The 19,737-nt window shown below is 39.7% G+C and overlaps 1 protein-coding gene across 2 annotated transcripts; it reads left to right on the top strand.

Moving 5' to 3' along the window:
* Nucleotides 1-4,475: 4,475 nt before the first annotated feature.
* On the top strand, nt 4,476-18,892 carry lingo2b (leucine rich repeat and Ig domain containing 2b). Of its 2 annotated transcripts, none has more exons than XM_058379016.1 (2): nt 4,476-4,679; nt 16,177-18,892. In XM_058379016.1, exon 2 carries the CDS (start codon nt 16,183-16,185, stop codon nt 18,004-18,006), a length of 1,824 nt encoding a protein of 607 aa, XP_058234999.1. In that variant the 5' UTR covers nt 4,476-4,679; nt 16,177-16,182; the 3' UTR covers nt 18,007-18,892. The 2 variants fall into 2 exon arrangements, with proteins under 2 accessions (XP_058234999.1, XP_058234991.1); XM_058379008.1 differs by lacking the exon at nt 4,476-4,679 and adding an exon at nt 4,690-4,911.
* Nucleotides 18,893-19,737: the final 845 nt, after the last annotated feature.

Here is a 19,737-nt window from a genome sequence, read left to right as displayed (position 1 = left end):
GGAGACACAATTTGCCATCATCTTACCCTGGTGAGAGTAAATGGCCATAAAAGCATCTTGAGAGACCTTGCACTTGTATGTGATCACACACCTCTCACATCACTCAAAAAAAAACAAAAACGTGATAGCCAGAACAAACTGTAGATTTTTAGCTGTAAAATCTAAGGAGCTACGTAACCTGCATAGTGAAATCCATGTTTGGTGAAGCATATTAAAATAAATTTCACACACCCCCTCTGAACATAATCCAATAATTCCAGTAATAAGCTTGTTATTTAAATGCGTACAATAATATCTTGGCTATTTATTGGAGCCAGAAAGCTTTTATTACTGAATATTCCATTGACCTTATTTATAGGTCCTTGTGGCTTTTCTGTTATTGAGATTTGGATTAAAAACCAATAATTATATATTTTATTATATAATAATTTAACAATTGATATAATAAGAATTTAATGGTGGTGGGTTGTGATTTTCAGCAAAAATCATAGAATCCCCCCCCCTTTATCTTTTCATATTCATAAAAGCTTGTGAACTCGTTTTCACAGATTTAAGATGTTGCATGTGGCATAAATTGTGATTGTATGTAATTATCTCCTTAAAAAAGGGTAATTTCAATTTGCTCCCTACGAAGCTACCTATAACAACATAAAGCAGCAGCAAACAGTTTCAGCTTGATGCAGGGTGATGAGGCCTACATTTAAATAATTTGGAAATTTGGATCTAATTCAGGCTTTAGCATTTCCAAAAGTAGTTTAAATGAGGTTTTAAAGTCAGTCACACACATGCACACACTCTAACCCATTTTAGGCTAATTAGGCCTGTTGGCACAGACAGGCCAGAGGAGGAGACTAAAGTCTCAGTGGCTTCGTTGAGGCCGATTTATTCTCAGTCCCTCACCAGCACATAAACACTAAAGCTACTGTGTGCATTCGAGGTGCTGTCCTTCACACCATATCATTTCTAGCCTTGATGAATAGAGTGGAAACAGCTCTAAAATTTGCACCTTTCCAGTCTGTCCTAAAGCGGCTGTGTGTGTGTGTATGTGTGCACCCGTTCACTGGCGGGAATCCCTCGAGGCTCTTTTTTGACACGGCCGAATGGTTTCCCATGGCAACTGACTGGCAAGTGAGGGTCCACATATGGAGTGGGAGAAGTGAATGGGTCTTTAAACTTGCAGCGGCAATATCACTAATGTCCTATCGATTGCTCTCACAGGTCAGACTTTTCCTGAAACGCTCAAGCCAAACACAGCCCTCTGGACTCATTCGTCCAGTCATATAGAGCAAGACTAATTCTTTTGGTACCACTTCTAAACAATGCCTGCCCAACCGAGCAACTATTCAAGCATTCAGAAAGACACTAAACCTTTATCTGGACAATGAATTTGTCTTACAAGTCAGCAGTTCTTCCCTGTTTGTTCATAGAAGTGCTTATTTGAATCCTTAAATAATGAAAAATTTCAAGAATCTATGAGTAATTGTTGTTTGTCAGTAAATCTTTCTAGACTTTACTCAGCCAAGTCCCCAGTGTTTCATTAACACCTACAACGTTTATTTAATCCAGCAGGCCACAAATGTAAAGTTAATTCAGCGCTCTGGGCCCTAAGAGCAGAGATGCTATTTCAACAGTGTAAACTCAACAATAGACTATTTCCTGTTGATGCCCTATGGAGATTTAACCTGAAAAGCTCAGTCTGCATCCATTTCCACATCTAATCTAATCTCTCGTCCTCCCCTTTCTGATCTCACACAGAGCTCGTTCCTGAGGGAGCTGAGCAGTCATAAGGGGGCTGACTGCAACTCATCCATCTATTTTACATGCTTCCATGGTGTTTACTGCAGTCAATATGCAACATAGTGACATAGACCAACTGACATAGCATGCCATAGACTTGTCATTATGCTTTTATTCAGGCATCAATAACTGAGATAATGTGATAACTTTTGGCCTTTGGGTCCTGCATTAATATTACTGGGAAATAATAAAGCTCCAGCCTTCGTAGTGGATGTGTGAAGATGAATCTGTTAACGGCAGCATTGTATTGTATCTGTGCATTGTATTCAGATCAAAGCTCTGCCTGCACACATGTGATCCTTTAGGTTCCATTTCAGTGCAAACATTTGAAAATAGAGAAGATTAATGTTTCTTTTGTCACTATACGGTAAGTCTTGTATATATCATCATTGTATACTTGTATACAAATTATGTGGCAGCAGCATAATGCATAAAATCATGCATATACAGAACAAGATGCTCAGTTGATCTTCACATCAAACATCAAAATGTGATCTCAGTGACTTGTGCCATTGTTTGTTCATGCCAGGCAGGCTGGTTTGAGTATTTCAGAATCTGCTGATCTCCTGGGATTTTCACACAGAAAAGTCTCAGGAGTTAACACAGAATGGTGTGAAAACAATAAATCCTAATATCCTGTGTGCAGAGGGTGTGCAGGCTGAAACACTTTGTTGATGAAAGAGATCAGAGGAGAATGACCAGACTGGTCTGTGCGGACAGGAAGTCTATGGTACCCCAAAAAGGCGCCCATGGTTGAGGAAAAGCATCTGAGTATACACAACACATCAAACCTTGAGGTGGATGAGCTACAACAGCTGAAGACCACATCAGGTTCCACCCTTGTCCTCAGTGGCTGTCATGGGTGCAGACTCACAGAAACTGGACAGCTGAAGACTGAAAAAAAGACATCAGGGTGATTTTTTTTTCTCCTAATATTCAGTTGGTGAGTCTGTAGCCATGATAGCCTCTAATTTCTGAGTTCTTGCCTGACAGAAGTGGAACCCAATGTGGTCTTCTAGTGTTGCTGATCCAACTCAAGGTCTGACATTTTGTGCATGCTGAGATGCTTTTCTGCTCACAATGTTTGTAAAGAGTGTTAATAGGAGTTACTATATCCTTCCCTGCAGCTCAAATCATTCTAAACATTTTCCTCTGAGCCCTCTTATGAGTGAGATATTTCGGTTCACAGAATTGTTAATGTTTTTAGTTTTTTTTGCACCATATTGTGTAAACCCAAGAGACTGTTGTGTGAAATTTCCATGAAATTTGTAACAACAAACTGACCGACAAATCCCAGGATCACATCTGGCACCAAAAACCAGGCCATAGTCAATGTATAGTCAAAATGTGTTGCACTGCTGCCATCAATGAATAAATATTAAATGTTCCTATTAAATTTACCAGTCAGTACTGTATATTAAGCATCACTTTTATACCCTTGAGGAATTTCATGGTTCCAGAAGCTAAATCTGTTGAAGCTTTGTGATAAACAAGGCTCACTTTTTTTCTGATGCTGCTGTTTGTGTGTGTGTGTGTGTGTGTCTGTGTGTGTGTTGCTATAATGCAAATATGCTTGTGAAACTACATTCATTACAGACCTGCCTACATTTACTATTGCTCTATATCTGCTTCTGTGATGATGTATATTGTGTAAACTTGCTGTCCATCCATTCATCTCCCCATTTACTAAAGTTCTCAGTGAGAAAAATACTTACTGTATACATGGTGCATCGAACTGGAGTTTATTTCCCCTAGGACACCACAAAAGATTGATTTATGTCATTTAGTCCACGCTCTTTGTCACATGATGTACATCAGTGACATAGTAAGTGTGTAAGTGATGGGTTATGTCAGGCTCTTAGTTACTAAAATTAAATGTAGCCTTTCTCATAGTTACATTACTCATTGTCTCGGTTGAATGCATTAGAGTCCATGTTGTGTCGCTGCTGGAGATGGTGTTGTAGTCCTTGTAATCTGAGAGAACGAGGCAGCTTTAGGGCATTTGGCTGCAGCTATTTTAATCTTAAGGCTGAAGCATTAAGTCAGAGTACTGAGACTCACTCTACAGTTGTAAGTGGCTTCCTTCCAGGACTGGCCAATATTCTTTAATAATGCTAAAGAAAAAATAGAAGAACTTGTGCAGGTGAATTAAAAGAAAGATACATTTGTGCATGGTTGTGTGTCTGGTGAGTCTTCAAATAAATTTGAGTCTTCACATTATTTTTTATATGTGTTATATGTTGAGTGTGAATCTAGTATTACTCACCACAATGTGTGTGTGTGTGTGTGTGTGTGTGTGAGAGAGAGAGAGAGAGAGAGAGACAGTATTACTAGGTGCTTCCCTTTGCCTTTCCCCTCAGTAATTCACCCTACTTTTCTTTCATGGCTGAATATCTCCATGACGACCCCATCCTCTCCATCGCTCCCTCTCTCACTCACTCTCTCTCTCTCTCTCTCTCTCTCTCTCTCTCTCTCACTCACTCTAGTGTGCGTCATACACATGAAAAGTGCTTGGTTTCCCTTTGGAACTCAGTCTACCACCCCACGCACACTCACCTGCAAAATCCTAGTTCCTCTTTGCTCATCGTCCTCAGTGTTCAGTGAGACGTCATTCACATACACACAATAGGAGAGCACGTCATGTTCTCCAAATAAGCGCGCGCTTCATAAGAAGAATAAGACAGAAAGAAAGGCAGAGAGGGAGAGGGAGGGGATAAAGTCTTATTGTTCTAGAGCAGCGTGCACTGGAGGTGTGGCATCTTCCGGGCGTTGTCGTGGAGACGGAGGACTGGCCAAGCGCTGTTGTCTTTCTTCCTCTAGGCTCATCACCAAGAAGCTGATCACAGGGAGGCTGATCCTTATGGCAAGAGCCGCAGCCACAGGTAACCAACACACACACACTTATCGCCTCACACAGCCACTCCTGAGTACAAATTCAAAGGGAAGCGTCGGTGTTTGTCAGGAGAGTATTAGCATTTGTGTTGTGAAGTAATTTTCATGTTGTGAGTCAAGAAGACAAAAAGTGTGTGTATGCTTGCGTTTTTTTTCTGCGTGCATGATCAAGACTTGTGTTACAGAGTGGATGTATGTGGTGGATACGGGAACAGATCAGAGGTGAGTGTGTGTGTGTGTGTGTGTTGTGAGTCATAAATGAGGATGTGGTGATGTACTCTGCCTGTAGCTTCAGAAAGAGATGCAGCAGATTCCCACAGTGTGAACCCACTGTCCATTCTTGCTGCACTTGGGGAACCAGAGCAGGAAGAGTGTGTGTGTGTGTGTGTGAGTGTGTGTGTGTGTGTGTGTGTGTGTGGGCACTTGTGTATTTGAGTATATAACAGAACCTCTGAAATTGTGACAGGGGACAGTTCATTAGAAAATTATGAAATCTCTGGGTCTGCTTGTGCGCACAGGTAAGTGTGTCACTGACTGACCCGATAGTTAATTCACCTCCCGTCAGCGACGGTTAGGTGCCAGTGTTAATATGCTTGCGCTTACCAGATCTGTCTCTAAGCGATAGAGGCAGTAGAAGCTATCTCCTCTGCTGATAGCGGTGGGACATTGATAGATGCTGCTCGCTTGTAAAGCACAAAAAAACTCTGGTATTCTAGAGGAGAGGGAGAAAGAAAAGTGGATAAAGTTGTGCCTCCAGCAGCCCTCTAACCAGAGATCCAGTCAAACAGGGAGTGTGAAAGTGAACGACAAAATACATTAAAAATGAAAAATGAGTGGAGGCATATTATTCACCCTGCACAATTTCTGATAATGAAGATGTGTGGGAAGCTCATGCTTATTTGTTCAAAACCTTTTTAAGGTGAATTATGAGCTTGTTGGTTTCCCCCCCAGATGTTGAAGAGCATGATTAGATTGAGAGAGAGAGAGAGAGAGAGAGAGAGAGAGAGAGAATTAAGGAAAGAAAAGAGACCACATGCGTGGAAATTTCTGTTTTAGACCTAGAAGTTGTAACAGTGAGCTAGCTTTATGTCACATACTGTGCTAACTAAGCTCTATTACATATATTCTTCAGATTCTAATATGAACATAATCATTTGAATTCCTTACTTAGATGAACATGACGAGTATTTAATGATACACACAGGGAATTGTAAAAGCTGTGTGTTTTGTGTATACAGGCAAATTACATTTACTTAAGCACAATTAAACTGAATTATCTGAGCTGGAAAAAGGAGATAGAGTTAAATCTATAGGTCATAATTAGATTCTGTGTTGTTAAAGTTACTGTTTAATCTATATAACAGCTCTGCATCAAGTATTGTGGATTAGTGTACATTCTATGTAATTATAGATAATTATGCAATGTGCAACAATAAATCTATACGGTAAAATAACAGACTGGACAGATCAGGAAGGGCTAAAACTCTTCATCTCCGCTTCCTTTATTATCTGGTGCAAAAAATCATTAGGGTGTGCTAATATAATTGGGGTGTTGTGGGAACATAATTCAGAGAGTAAGGGAACTCCAAGTGTGCTTAGAGAAGTGTGAAAGTGTGAGACAGCCTGTGAGGATGAGACAGCCTGTGTAGAAGCAGGTCATATTTTTTTAAAATCCTTTCCTCAAAACAGTTGTTGAGTTACAAACTGAACATGTTTATGAACTGTTCTTCATTAAGGGTTTTATGCTTGCAGGTCTATTTAACAAATCTACTCTGAGGTGAGACCCATATTGTCCACTACTAATGTGATGGTAATGTTTATGACCAAATCTCTTAAATGCAGCGTGCAACAGCATTGTCTGACCTCATAATTGATGTCACTAATGTCAATGAAAAGGGGTAAAGATCTATTGACATGTAAAGATCAATCATATCAGTCAGCAAATCAACACCACTATGTGTATCTATACAGTACATGTGTAGCGCTTTGTATTTGTATCTGTATTCAGATTTGAACTGGACCTGAATGTGGCTAAAGCAAAAGGCTTTTTGCTTTTTTAAAACTAAATACTATTATTTATTAAACGTTAACCCTACAATTAGGTTTCCAGATATGCTGCAAAACACTAAAAAATCTAATAAAATAAAACAGCACCAAGAAAATGAGACTGCTGAACAAACAAGTCAGTTTCATTCACAAAATATAATAACCAAGCAATTTGCAGAATATGACTTCAGAACAGTTCTCCAGCTACATCATTTCAGCTCATAACCAAGTCTCAGACAGATCCTCTACAGCTTTCTGCTCTGCTTTCTGTCTAACTGAATGAAAGGAAATACCTTTCAAAACATCAGCGAACTGTTGTTTATAGTTTTTCTATTCTAATATTTGTATATTATTATTAGTAGTAGTAGTGGTAGTATAGCGTTTATGTTATTGTAGGCTAAAGTAGACATCTAATAATATCTGATCTGATTTAATATCATTTTCAAGTTTGTTAAATATACATCAGAAATATGAGGAATGTTTGCTGGCATGCTCTCAGAATTTATGACGGATGGGATGCAGTGCTGCTGCGAATGTAAATGTGGTCCTTTAAGCAGCATTTCATCATAATGCACATCTGAGTTTCTGGGAAAATTTTCTTTGAATAAGAATGGAGAAGGGTTTTATTTTTTGAGAAGTTTTATCATGTTTTTTTATGATTTTTGTTTATACATAATGATGTAAATGAATAGATTAGTGATTGTTTTTTGTGCATGGTGTGTGGTCTGTATTGGCTTTATGCAATAGCACCTGTATAAAGGAAATTATATTTATTTTGGGCTAGGTTGTACTGAAATATGATATAAATATGCTGTTATCTTGGCTCACAGTGTTTAAGATCAGGCTACAGGAGTAAACCACTATAGAGTAAATAGCATGTCTATTATTTGTATCGATATTTGTATTTAATTTAATAAATATTATATTTCCATTCTGAAATTTGTACTCATATCGTGCTACATCACTAACGTGGTCATATGTAGCCCAAATACTTTTTAATAATGTTAGTGGCAAAGAGTTACTGTTAAAACCAATGAAGCTGAGAAACTTGGTATTCATTAGCTGATTGTCTGCTAGTCTGCATATCAATGAAATGGTGGTCACAAATACTGACTAATGACCCTGGAGGGTTTGTTAAGCACCAGGCTGTGCTCCAAGAGCCAAGCTAATAAGTTTGACAGTTGAACTGGACTGGGGTTTGATATGAGAAATGTAACTACAAGTCTAGGCTATTTTCCCAGCATGCAGTGCTACAGAATGGAATTGAACCTGTCAGATCTCCCTTAGAGGTGAGCTTTATATGTCTGCTGCAAGCCTCAGAGGGTTTGTTGACACTTTTTTATCCATGGTTAGCCATCAAAAATAATCAGTAGAATCTGGTCTTGGGCTTATGGCGATTTCTCTGAATTCAGAAAGATTCAAATATTTATGTTCGACCATTAAGTATTAAGATTAGGCTCTGCAGAAGACAGGGTTAGATTAATTGGCAGAGGGTTGTTGCCCTCTGTGTGTGTGGATGAGCATTGCTGTGTCATATGGTATCACAGCTGGTGAAAAAGGTGATATGTCTAAGTATTTTCTCAATAAGTAAAGAAAGAGCGGGAAAAAAATCAGAATTTTAATGTGATTGTTTGAATAATGACTTGATTTGAGGGTTCATTTAAGCATGAGACGTTCGAGTTCAAAATTCAGTTTCAAAACACGGACAAGGACAGTGGTCAAGAGTTTGGGCTCTGAGCCCGAGAAATCGTGCATGAAATCAAGTTTTAGGCCCTCCGGACCCTGACAGCATGCAGGAAGTGACAGTATTCAAAATACAACCTGCTTACACTTACCAGATGAATCTCAGGCGAACATTTGAAATTGCTGAATTTACTCTTAGATTCTTTGTAATATTTCTTTGTAAGAACAAATTTACAATTCACACAGATATCAAATGTTACTTAAGTGAACATTATTTTGTCTGTTTTCTCCTTCAATATATGAGCCTTTTAATTCTTCTAAAAAGCATATAGGGCACAAAATCCATATCCGGCTTGACCTAACGACCTCAAGGAATTTTCTCAAGGAAAAGTATGAGCACTGAACAGCCTTTTAATAAAATTTATTCACACTGTAGCTGTATGATTCATTTTCTAATAGTGAGTTTTCAAGCTCTTTATTACTTTCGGATATTTCCCTTCTGCTCCTCTTTTTTCCCCGATACCTGTCTAATCCTGCGTCCCTGTGGCTATGAATAAATTGAAGTAGTGATCTGTCTCTGAATGGGTCTCCATGCTTCGATGAGTTCAGGAAGCTTACTTCGGCATGCACTGCACACTTCACAAACTGCAAGCACTAGAGGAGCTCAATGTAATCATTAGTGTATTTGTTACTGTGACCGCTATTTCTTTGCACAGAAGTGCATGGGCATGAGTTTAGGTATTTGCTATTCCTGCCGGTTTGTTAGCTTGTTTGGGAACAAACCACTCTCTGAAGAGCTGAGGCCTGATAGCTGCCCCACTCGCAATCTGCATTGTGTGCATCAATTAGCATACATCAGGCCTAAAAACTGAATATGTATGCGGGAGATGTGTGGGTCTGTGTGTCAAGCCTGTGTGTGAGTACGTTCCCCTATGTGTGTGTTGTGTGATTTGGCAGACCGTCCAGGATCTGTTCACTCGAGCTGCTATGAAACTGTTTTATTGCATGTGCAGCTTAAGCTCTTTAATTATGTACCACCATAAAAAAAAAAAGCTTTATTAATTTAGTTTGGTCAGAGGTCTTAGGCTTGAGTCAAGATCAAGCAAAGTAAAAGTTTTAAATTGGTAAAGTACAAGAGTACAAACCATGTTCTTTGTCTAGAGCTGAGAAAGCCTTACTATTTAATTCATGCTGACCTTTTGCTGATGTTCCACTGATGTAATTTTAGCTGTTGACAACTTGATGACTAATGTGGTTAGTTTATCTTTATTACCTTTATCTACTTTTACTTTTACTTCTCTGTGTAATTATTCTTATTTTAAAATCTCAGACCTATTGTTTTAATTCTACGAACTCTTTACAAGAATGGATTATTTCTAGAGGACTTGGAAAGAAACCGCTTTTCTTTCACTTTATATACTTTATGTTAAAGTATATAAAACAGGAATATAGCAGAAGACTCAGGGCATTTTAACTTCTATGTAAAAACTATGTTGTATTCATAGTACTAGATTCTAAATTCAGCTTGTCAATGAGGATGGCAATTTTATTTCAGGATAAAATGGTTACAGAATATAAACGAATGAGATTTTTCAGTTATCTTGTAAAAGATGAACAGTGAATCGGCAAGATGAAGTTGAAATGTAATATTTTTTTAAAAAGGTGAATATAAAAGAGCAACATGACAGAACGTGTTTGTTTGTACCTAGCTTATATTTGCATTTGCGCAGGCATCACATTCACTTATGCAGACTCGCTTTGTATTCTATCAAATTGTGTGAGTTAATTTTATTTGGTTTTGAGAGCTGAAGAATCACAGTGGGTGTCTGGCGTACATGTGTACAGATATACTGAGATTCCTTCCTCCAGAATTTTTGGAGGCAGTGTCACCTTCATCTTAGTGCTCTGTTCAAGCAACTTTAGACCAGAGACGTAATACACATCATAGAAGCATATCCTATCTGCCTTTAACAGGAGATAGGGCTTTTTCAAAAGCTGGTGCTTTCACTGTGTGGCATAGAGGAAGAGATAACCGCTTACCACGAGTCCTGCTTTGCTGCACAGTAGTGAGAGAATAAGCATGAAACAGAAATAGGAATTGGTTGTTGTTTAAATATGTACTGGACCATACTGCATTCTGTACTGTTCACATACTTTTAATGAGCATGTTGTTCTTTTCTTATTCATTTAATTACAAGTCATTGCAGGTGTGTCTGCCATCCTGTGATGAAGTGTGAGCGAGAGAGAGAGAGAGAGAGAGAGAGAGAGAGAGAGTGGTGAGGGTTACTGTCTCTCTGTTCACTTCTGCCTGCAGGGTTAATTAGCATTGCAGAGTTGATGTCTGGAGCAGGCGTCGGCTGATCAAATCCTGCCTTTCTGTGTGTGTGTGTGTGTGTGTGTGTGTGTGTGTGAGTTGTTCTCTCTCTCTATATAAGTGTCCTTTAACTACAGGTATCTTCTGTGTATGAGGTACAGAAATGAACAGGAACACACACACAAACCTATTGGCCAAACATACGTGACTGTACACACGTTAGAGTTATTATCTGAGACAGGCAGGTGGTGTGATGAATCAGTATGGCTTCATATTTTTTTTCTCTTTTCAATTTGTCCATCACTCCATGTTATTTTAGAAATAGTCAAGAAATTATTTGCCCCGTCTCCGTCTTCTCGTTCGCAGCTTAATTGCTTTATATCTTCCAAGATTTCTCATAAGAATATAACAATAACAGTTCTTCTGCATCTACTTCATGTATCTTTTTGTATTTTTTCATATTGCATATTTCATATTACCATTTTTTTTTCCTGGAAGGTGGGTGGAAGTGTGTGTTTGTTTCAGATTTTGCTCATACCAATTGACAATCACTTATTAAAGTCCTAATTATGATCTTTAGGGTAGATTCATCAGGGTTAGTTTAAGCCACACATACACAACATAAAGCAAATGGATAACACTGTGATGTGATGACAGTGATGGCATGCCTAGAGCACTAAAAAAACCCCACACAATATTTAATCCTGACACATGTTTAAACATCTACATTGTACAACCAGAAAACGGTTAAATCTTCTTTGACATGAAGTTTTAATTCAATTCAATTCAATTTCTATAACACTTTTAACAATGGAGATTGTCATAAAGCAGCTTTACAGAAATATATACAATCAGGATATGAATTTAATGTGTAAGTTTATCCCTAATGAGCAAGCCAGACGTGATAGAAGCAAAGAAAACACCCCTGAGACGATTGAAGAAACCAGACTCACAAGGGAACGCATCCTCAACTGGGTGAAACCAGATAGTGTGATTATAAATAATTTCCCTTCTAGAACTGTGTACTACAGGAAACCCTACACTATAACCTTATACTCCAGGAAATTCATACTAGTTTTCACATGAAGCCTATTTTGTTGAAGTTTTCAACGGTTCACTGACGGACACTGGAGGGCAATTTCAGTTCTAAAACTATCAACTGTAGTCCTAAGCCGTAGTAGCAAAACTGCAGTCCAAAACCATCTTCAAGGTTTGAAAGTAGTACCATCCACACTAATCTCATGTATCTCCAGGCTGTACATGTGGGGCCATCCTCAGTAACAGCAAGTGGTATTCAAGCGATGAGAACTCCAACCAGAAGTAGGGCATCAGGTTGGATCAGGCAGGTCTAGAAAGCAGAATGAGTCAATCTCACTGCTGTCTCAAATTCTGTGTAGAGTATTACAATTGTTTGCTTGTCAAAAAGGTTTTTAGTCTTTACTTAAATATTTTATTCATCTAATATCAAATATAGTATCTAAAACACTTCAGATAGGTTGGTTGTTTCTAAGAATGAATATTGATTCATATGTGCAGTGCATGTCTTCCGATTTTTTATGTTTTAATCTGTGCGTGTCTGTGTGTGCATGTCTGTGTGTGTGTGTGTGTGTGTGTGTGCGCCTTAATGAGAGTGTGAACATTTTTACTCTGTGTGATCAGAAAAACAGTGTAAACACTGACAGCTCAGTAAACACGCTCTGAATTAAAGTGCACTACTGAAGCCCATTAAATAATTCCATATTCCATCATCCTATTATCACTCGCGCAAACAGACGGAGCGAGACCGATCATCCATATTTACTCAAACCACAAAGGATTTCTGAATACAACCTTTAGTACATACTTATACACAAAAAAAAGAACACCTGTCATAGGTATATCTCTGTGACTGTCTCCCTCTCGAATGAAAGACAGTTGAATTTTATTTATTGAAATGCTTTCTCAGAACAGAAAGTATCATTATGGGTTTAGATGGCAAGCAATCGATTTCTGCTCTCAGAATACAGTATATTTTAATAACACACAGCCCCACCCATGAATCATAGTTCGTAATGCATAATAATACCAGATAGATGATCGACACATAATACAGGTTTATTAAAGTGGTGGTGTGGATTCTCACCTGAGCTTTATAGATATGAAAAATGCAGAAGTATGGGCTTGACTGACAGCTAGGTTGCCATGGGGGCAACAGAACCGGCTTTTTGTCAGGTCGTAATATGAGGGGTGTTTGGAAGTGAATGTGTGAGAACCCAGAGATCAATAACAGGAGTCAATAGTGCTTCACTGGCCTGGATCAGACACCCATGGAGAGCCTAAAGCACCTACACCTATAAGAAAAGATCACATGCAGAATGCACAGGACTCATGCCAGCTGAATTTAAATGCATCTATACAGAACGATGACATCTAGCATGTAGTTCAGACTTGTATAAACGAATTCTGTACTGAACTAGCAAGAGCAAGGTCATGCCTATATATGCAAGCATACAAATGCATGTGAATACATACACACAAATACGCACACCACACATGCTCAGTTTCTTACGGTCTCACACAGACACTTACACACTCACACACTCACACACACACATATGCATAGCCACATGAACACCCTGTGGGAGATGGGTGTTTGGCTCACAGTGACTGGTTTCACTCAATGAAAAATGGATGAGACTAAAATTAGATAAACTAAAATTAGACAAAGTAAGAGAAACCGCAGGCTCCAAAATCGAGTTCTTAGGTAGCAAGACACCAGCAAGGGAGAGGTGATAAACACAGAGATAGAAATGTCTAGGGTTTTTTTTTTTTTTTTTTTTTTTTAAGTACAACAAGGAAAGTGAACCAACCATTTTTCTTGCGAATATCACAGATGACAGTAAAGAGGCATTATACCTCCCTCCCTCACACACACACCACAAACAGTAAGAACAGCAACAGTACAGAGGGAAAGGTTTAGATTGATGGCTCTGCTAATGTTTGATGTTTTTGTATAGAGTGATATTGAAGAATGAGTGCACACTTGAAAGTGGATTTCTTTCTGCCTTTTTCTTTCCTTCTTTCTCTCTTGCTTTCTGTGTGTGTGTGTGTGTGTGTGTGTGTGAGAAAGAGAGAGAGAAAATGAGAGAACAAGTTGTCTCCACCTGCCTGACTAGGTATCTCTGATATAATAGATCTGATCTCGTGCTGTGTATAATGATTAATAGATCAAGTCAATGTCTAAAATTTCTCTCTGATTCAGTTAAAATTAGGATGAATTACGTCACCATGCATATGCTCCCCAGTCGTGGCTACTGTCATCACGTCAGCTTCAAGCTTTCACAGGGATGAATTGAATTATTAACTCATTAAAACTTAATAAACTCCTTCAGTGAGCGAGCTGTCCTCTCTCTCCCTCTTTAATGAACCACAGCCTTTAGCGTAAATCCCCTTGCAGACCTGCTCTCAATCTTCATTCAAAAACGTATCTGAAATTAGCTGTGTATTGATCAGCTCTATCTACAAACACGCCGCTAAAAGACTTGCGAAAACCTACGACGCATATTCTGTATGTTAAACATGTATTATTATAATACAAAATAAACTACCTTAAAAAGCTTATGAGACTTTTTGAAATTTAGAAATGATAAAACAAACTAAAATGAATCTGTAAGTAAAAAGGACATTTAGATGGACAGCTAGCCTTTAGCGGTGAACTATTTTGGGGGGCAATGGTTTTATTACACAGAAACCTGTTCACCGTCTCGCTGCCTCTCAGAAGCCGATACGATGACAAGTGCCACAGCATCCACTGATATTGATTTGAAAGCAAAGCCTACTACAGAGCTTGCTAATCGCTTCGAGTTATCGAGCAAAGCAATCCTAAGAGAGCTGGCCAATAGCTTGTCACTTGCAACAAAGCACAATCTCGACTGTTTAGATTAAGGTGGTCTTTATATTGTCTTCCAACCCTTTTTAGTGATTTAATGAATTTCCAAGTATGCTTATGCCCTGTTTTATATGTTAAGTGTGACAAATGTCACTTTAGATATAAGTATAATAATGTACATTAAACAATTTTTCATTTTTTTGAGGAACTAATGAAAAGTCTACAATATTCAGCGTTTCTTTGGAGGTTTGGAGATTGGAGGAATGATAAATCACTTTAATACCACAAAGGTCATATCACAGACCATATTTACGGCATGGTTTGTGGCCTATTGTGTATCCTGTATATCATCCTCATAGATTTGTCAAGGCTTATATAATGGGGCAGAATTGCACTCAGAGATAAGTGCCCCATTCTTTATTCACTGTTATGATTATTGATGTCTGCCATTTATGTTTATGGCCTGTCAGAAGCAATAAAGAGACTGAGCATGTCACTAAAGCAAATGTAGCACTTGCCACTGTAGACACATATTAAGATCTCATTACCTGTGTCAAACATCCAAATATTTTGCCTCAAATATTAGTCATTGGCAAGACTATATTGTAATCAGATAATATAGTATAGTAAAGTAATAATTTGCCCATCTCATCTCACAATTAATGAATTACACTGAGAAAAAAAATCTAGGCGTGCTATTAACATCTAAAAAGGGCAAGTGACAAAGAGCTCTGGTTTTAAAATTACCCTGCAAATAGGAATAGAGTAGTGCAAGAAGCAAGTTGTGAATAGCACCCTGGTGAAATGCTGAGGGTATGTGAAGATCCTGTAAGCATGTAAGGATGTGAAATGAGATTGCACCTCTTCGGGGAGCTGCTGATCCTGCTGTGAGGCTTTTGATAAGGGAAAAGTCATACTTTTAATGACATTAATGAATGACCCTGAAGCTTTGCTTCAACTACATCTAAAGGCCCTGTAAAGAACACTTCTTTCTTTTCTGCCAGATGATGAATTGATCACCATAAGTACACACAGTGTTTGCTGTCAATGAGGTTTAAATGTGCAGTCTGAGACAGAATGAATGGTAGAGTCTTTATCCGATATGAAGCTTGAAAACCTGCAGATTAGACCTGTAGAATGCCTGCTGTTTATTGATTCTGATCTGGAAAGCAGGACTTGTACCAAGGGGATATAGGGTTTCCATAGAAATCGCATGTTTGGAGAATCTGCTTAAAAGGGACACTTGTGCGTGAGTGAGTGTATGTATGTGCATTCTACAACCAATACCTAACAATATCCGTCAAGATTGAGAGATTTCTTGCAAAGAGAAGGAGGCTAGAATGTAGAGTAAAAGCATTAAAGGTTTTGTAGGTATCTAAGTTTAAACACATTTCAGCGATTATGTATTTGTGTGTTCATCTGTGTGTGTGTGTGTGTGTCTGTGCATGCATGTGAATGAACTGGTATATGCTCTTTGTCTTTTTGGCATGTTTATGTACATAAGTGAAACTGTCTTATTACATCTCTATCTCTGTTGTTCTCTGCATCTCTCTCTGCACCTTCCCCCATCCTGCAGGTGGTCATGCTGCTCTCTTTGTTCTCCTGTGCTGTGGGCTTCTCCCTCCTACCGTTCCTCCTGTTCCCATACCCCACTCGGGCTTGCCCTGCCCGCTGTGAGTGTTCTGTGCCCACACGTTCAGTCTCTTGCCACCGCAAGCGGCTGGCACAGGTGCCCGAGGGCATCCCCATCGAGACAAGAGCGCTGGATCTCAGCAAAAACCGTCTACGCATTATCACACCACAGAATTTCTCTGGCCTCCTGTTGCTAGAGGAGCTAGACCTGAGCACCAACCTGTTGTCATCTGTGGAGCCCGGAAGTTTCCGCGCACAGCCGCGCTTACGAACACTGCGTCTGCGCAACAATCAGCTGACCCTGCTGCCTCGTGGTGCGCTTGCTGGCTTGAGTGAGCTCACTCTGCTGGACATCAGTCAGAACCGTCTGGTTATCCTGCTTGATTATGGCTTTGAGGACCAACGGCGTCTGCGTGTGCTTGAACTTGCTGACAATGAGCTAGTTTTTGTTGCACCCCGTGCCTTCAGTGGCTTGCCCGCATTGCGCTCACTGACGCTGCAGCGTTGTAACCTGAGTGCTGTGCCTAGCCATGCACTGGCGCACTTGCATGGTCTAACCAGCCTTCGCCTTAGACAGCTGGACATTGCAGAACTGCTACCACACACCTTCAAGGGCTTGGGCCGTCTGCGTCATCTTGAGGTGGATTACTGGCCAGCACTGGAAGTTGTGCCCTCTCTTGCCCTGCAGGGTCTGAACCTTAGCACGCTCTTCATCACCCATACCAATCTTTCAGCAGTACCAGTGTTGAGCCACCTGTCCTACTTGACCCATGTGAACCTGTCCTATAGCAACGTGAGGGTGCTGCCAGCTGGCTGGCTGCGTGGCCTGGACCGTCTGGAAGTGCTGCAGGTACGCAAGGCTCAGTTGGTGCGTGTGGAGGCCCAGGCCTTTCAAGGGGCAGTGTCACTTCGCCTGCTTGACCTCTCCTACAATCGCCTGACTACACTGGAAAGAGCAACACTGCCAGCGTCTGTGGCCCTGCAGAACCTACTGATTGGCCAGAACCCATTAGTGTGTGACTGCCGTCTGCGCTGGCTACTTCAAAGGACACTGCCCCTACAGTTTGGGGAGGTGCAACCTCAGTGCACAACCCCTGCTGCTCTCGCTGGGAAATCTTTCAGTGATGTAGTAGAGCCACTGCTCTCTCGCTATGTAGTATGCACCAAACCCAGGGTCATCGCCATGTCGACACAACCGGCCCAAGCGGAAGAAGGACAAAAGGCATGGTTGTACTGCACAGCAGATGGCGCACCACCCCCCTCTGTCTCCTGGCTGACACCACACAGGAGGCACATCACCACCAAAAGCACAGGCCGCATGGTTGTCCATAGCAACGGTTCTCTGGAGTTCCGAGTAGTGGAGCCTCAGGACAGCGGTGTCTATATCTGTGTGGCATCCAATCCTGCAGGCAATTCCACCCTCTCCATAACACTAGCGGTCAAAAGTCTGGGCCTTAGAGATGGGGCTCTCTATGCCAACCGCAGCTTCATCTTTGATCCTGATTACAATAGCTCCTTGATCAATGGCACAGAGCATTACACAATCAGGATGGTGCTGGACTTCACTACCATTCTTGTGTCTACAGCTATGGGCTGTCTCAGCTTTCTGGGTGTGGTCCTTTTCTGTTTCCTGCTTCTGTTCGCTTGGAGCCGAGGCAAAGGCAAGCACCGAGGAAGTGTGGACATCCAGTATGTTCCACGCAAGAGGAAAGGAGCCAGCAGTGAGCTTACTGAGACCAGCGGCCCCAGACGTGTCAACATGAAGATGATCTGAGAGCCAGATGGTTCCAAAAGCATTACCTTCATCCACTGATAGCCAATCTGTAGGCTAGAGGGGAAAAAAAGAGAAAGACCTGTAACCATGGTGGCCAGTCGAGATTGGCAAGATAAGCAGCACACTGTTTCAATTCGTGTGCTTTTTTGTGAATGTACGTTTGAGGTACCTATGACATATGTACGTATGAATATACGTATGTCAATCGAAATATAGTGTGTGCATTTATGGGCATGTGTGTGTCTATATTATATGGATGTATTCAATTGTGAGAGTTTACACATACTATCCAAACAGAGTCATTTATCAAAAAAAAAAAAAGTATTTGTGTGTCTTCTGCAATGTTTTGTCTGGACAGCATTTTTTGGACAGCACAGACATGGACAGAGGGCACATCGTTGTATAAATATCATATTTGTGAGGAAGAAATGATCTATTTATACATTTTAGGTTCGACTATTATTAACCTTTGAATTGCTGCAAAAACTCAAACTGTCTTCCCCAACAAGTAAATTATATACAGGAAGAAGCCTCAGCAGTGCTGTGTTGTGAAGTGTTTGGTTTTGCTCCGAATATCTATTCTCCCCTGGGAGATCCTGAAGTTAGAGGAGCCTCTGGGAAAAGAGAAACATCATCTGCCATTTTATTGTAAAAAAAATAAAATAAAACAAAATAAAAAATCCAATGTGTTGCAATGTGAGGACTTGTTTGACATGGTGGGTACCAGGGGCTGTGTTTGTGACTCAGTGGAAATCTGTGAAACTGTTTTTTGATGTTCTGTCAAATGCTGCTCAGATGTTTTTACATAATAAATATATTGGTATATTTTCCAAAGAAAATAAATATAAATCATAGAGCTTGATTGTTGTACCATTACAACTCAGAATCTTGTTTTTGTTACTATCTCTAATCATCCAGTGTTCTCTTAATCCTGTATATACCATATTCAACCATTTCAACCAATTGAGTGTTATCTTAACCAAACGACGCACTACTAAATACAAACTTAATTTGAATAAGCCATTGTTCTATTATACAATAAAAGGCAGGGTTTACCTTTAGGACAAGATAGAGAAGGCCAAAAATTTTCAATAAGACATTAAGTACACATTTCCCAGAACTTTCTTTAACACAAATATTTTACTGATATGTAGCGTATGTTAAGATATGTTCAAATTAAATCTCCGTTGAATATAGTTTACATCTGTCTTTCTGGATATAAATATTGGCAGGTCTTTTGTATCCTCTGAATCATGTCATTTATATTACATTCTCAGTTATAATTCACACATATCGCTCATCCACACCCCCCTACCTCCACAGAAACACACACACACACACACACACACACATTCTTCCTGACAAATCATTCTAACTCTAATTGATTTCCTCAGATCAGTGGTGGCAAAGAAAATGTTTACTCTGTATATCTGTATATTGCAGTTCATCCAGTTTTGCAGGAAACAGTGGAAAACTGTAGAGTGGATCGTGTATCCTTAATTCATTATATAGCATATATAAGCCTTGAATAGGACTGCATAAGTTAAATGACTTCATAATGTTGTTTTACATAATGCTTATAAAAACTAAACCTGTAATGCACTATAACTATTTGCAAGTTACAATGCATTATAACATTTGGACTCTCAACTTACAAAGCATTATACCATGTCATCACAGACTTTAGGCAAAGTAAGATTTTTTTTTTTTTGTAATGTAATGTGCAGTGTA

The sequence above is a fragment of the Hemibagrus wyckioides genome, linkage group LG03, assembly GCF_019097595.1.
Source record: "Hemibagrus wyckioides isolate EC202008001 linkage group LG03, SWU_Hwy_1.0, whole genome shotgun sequence".
In the NCBI taxonomy this organism is placed as follows: Eukaryota; Metazoa; Chordata; class Actinopteri; order Siluriformes; family Bagridae; genus Hemibagrus; species Hemibagrus wyckioides.
This window is presented reverse-complemented; position numbering and strand designations above follow the sequence as displayed.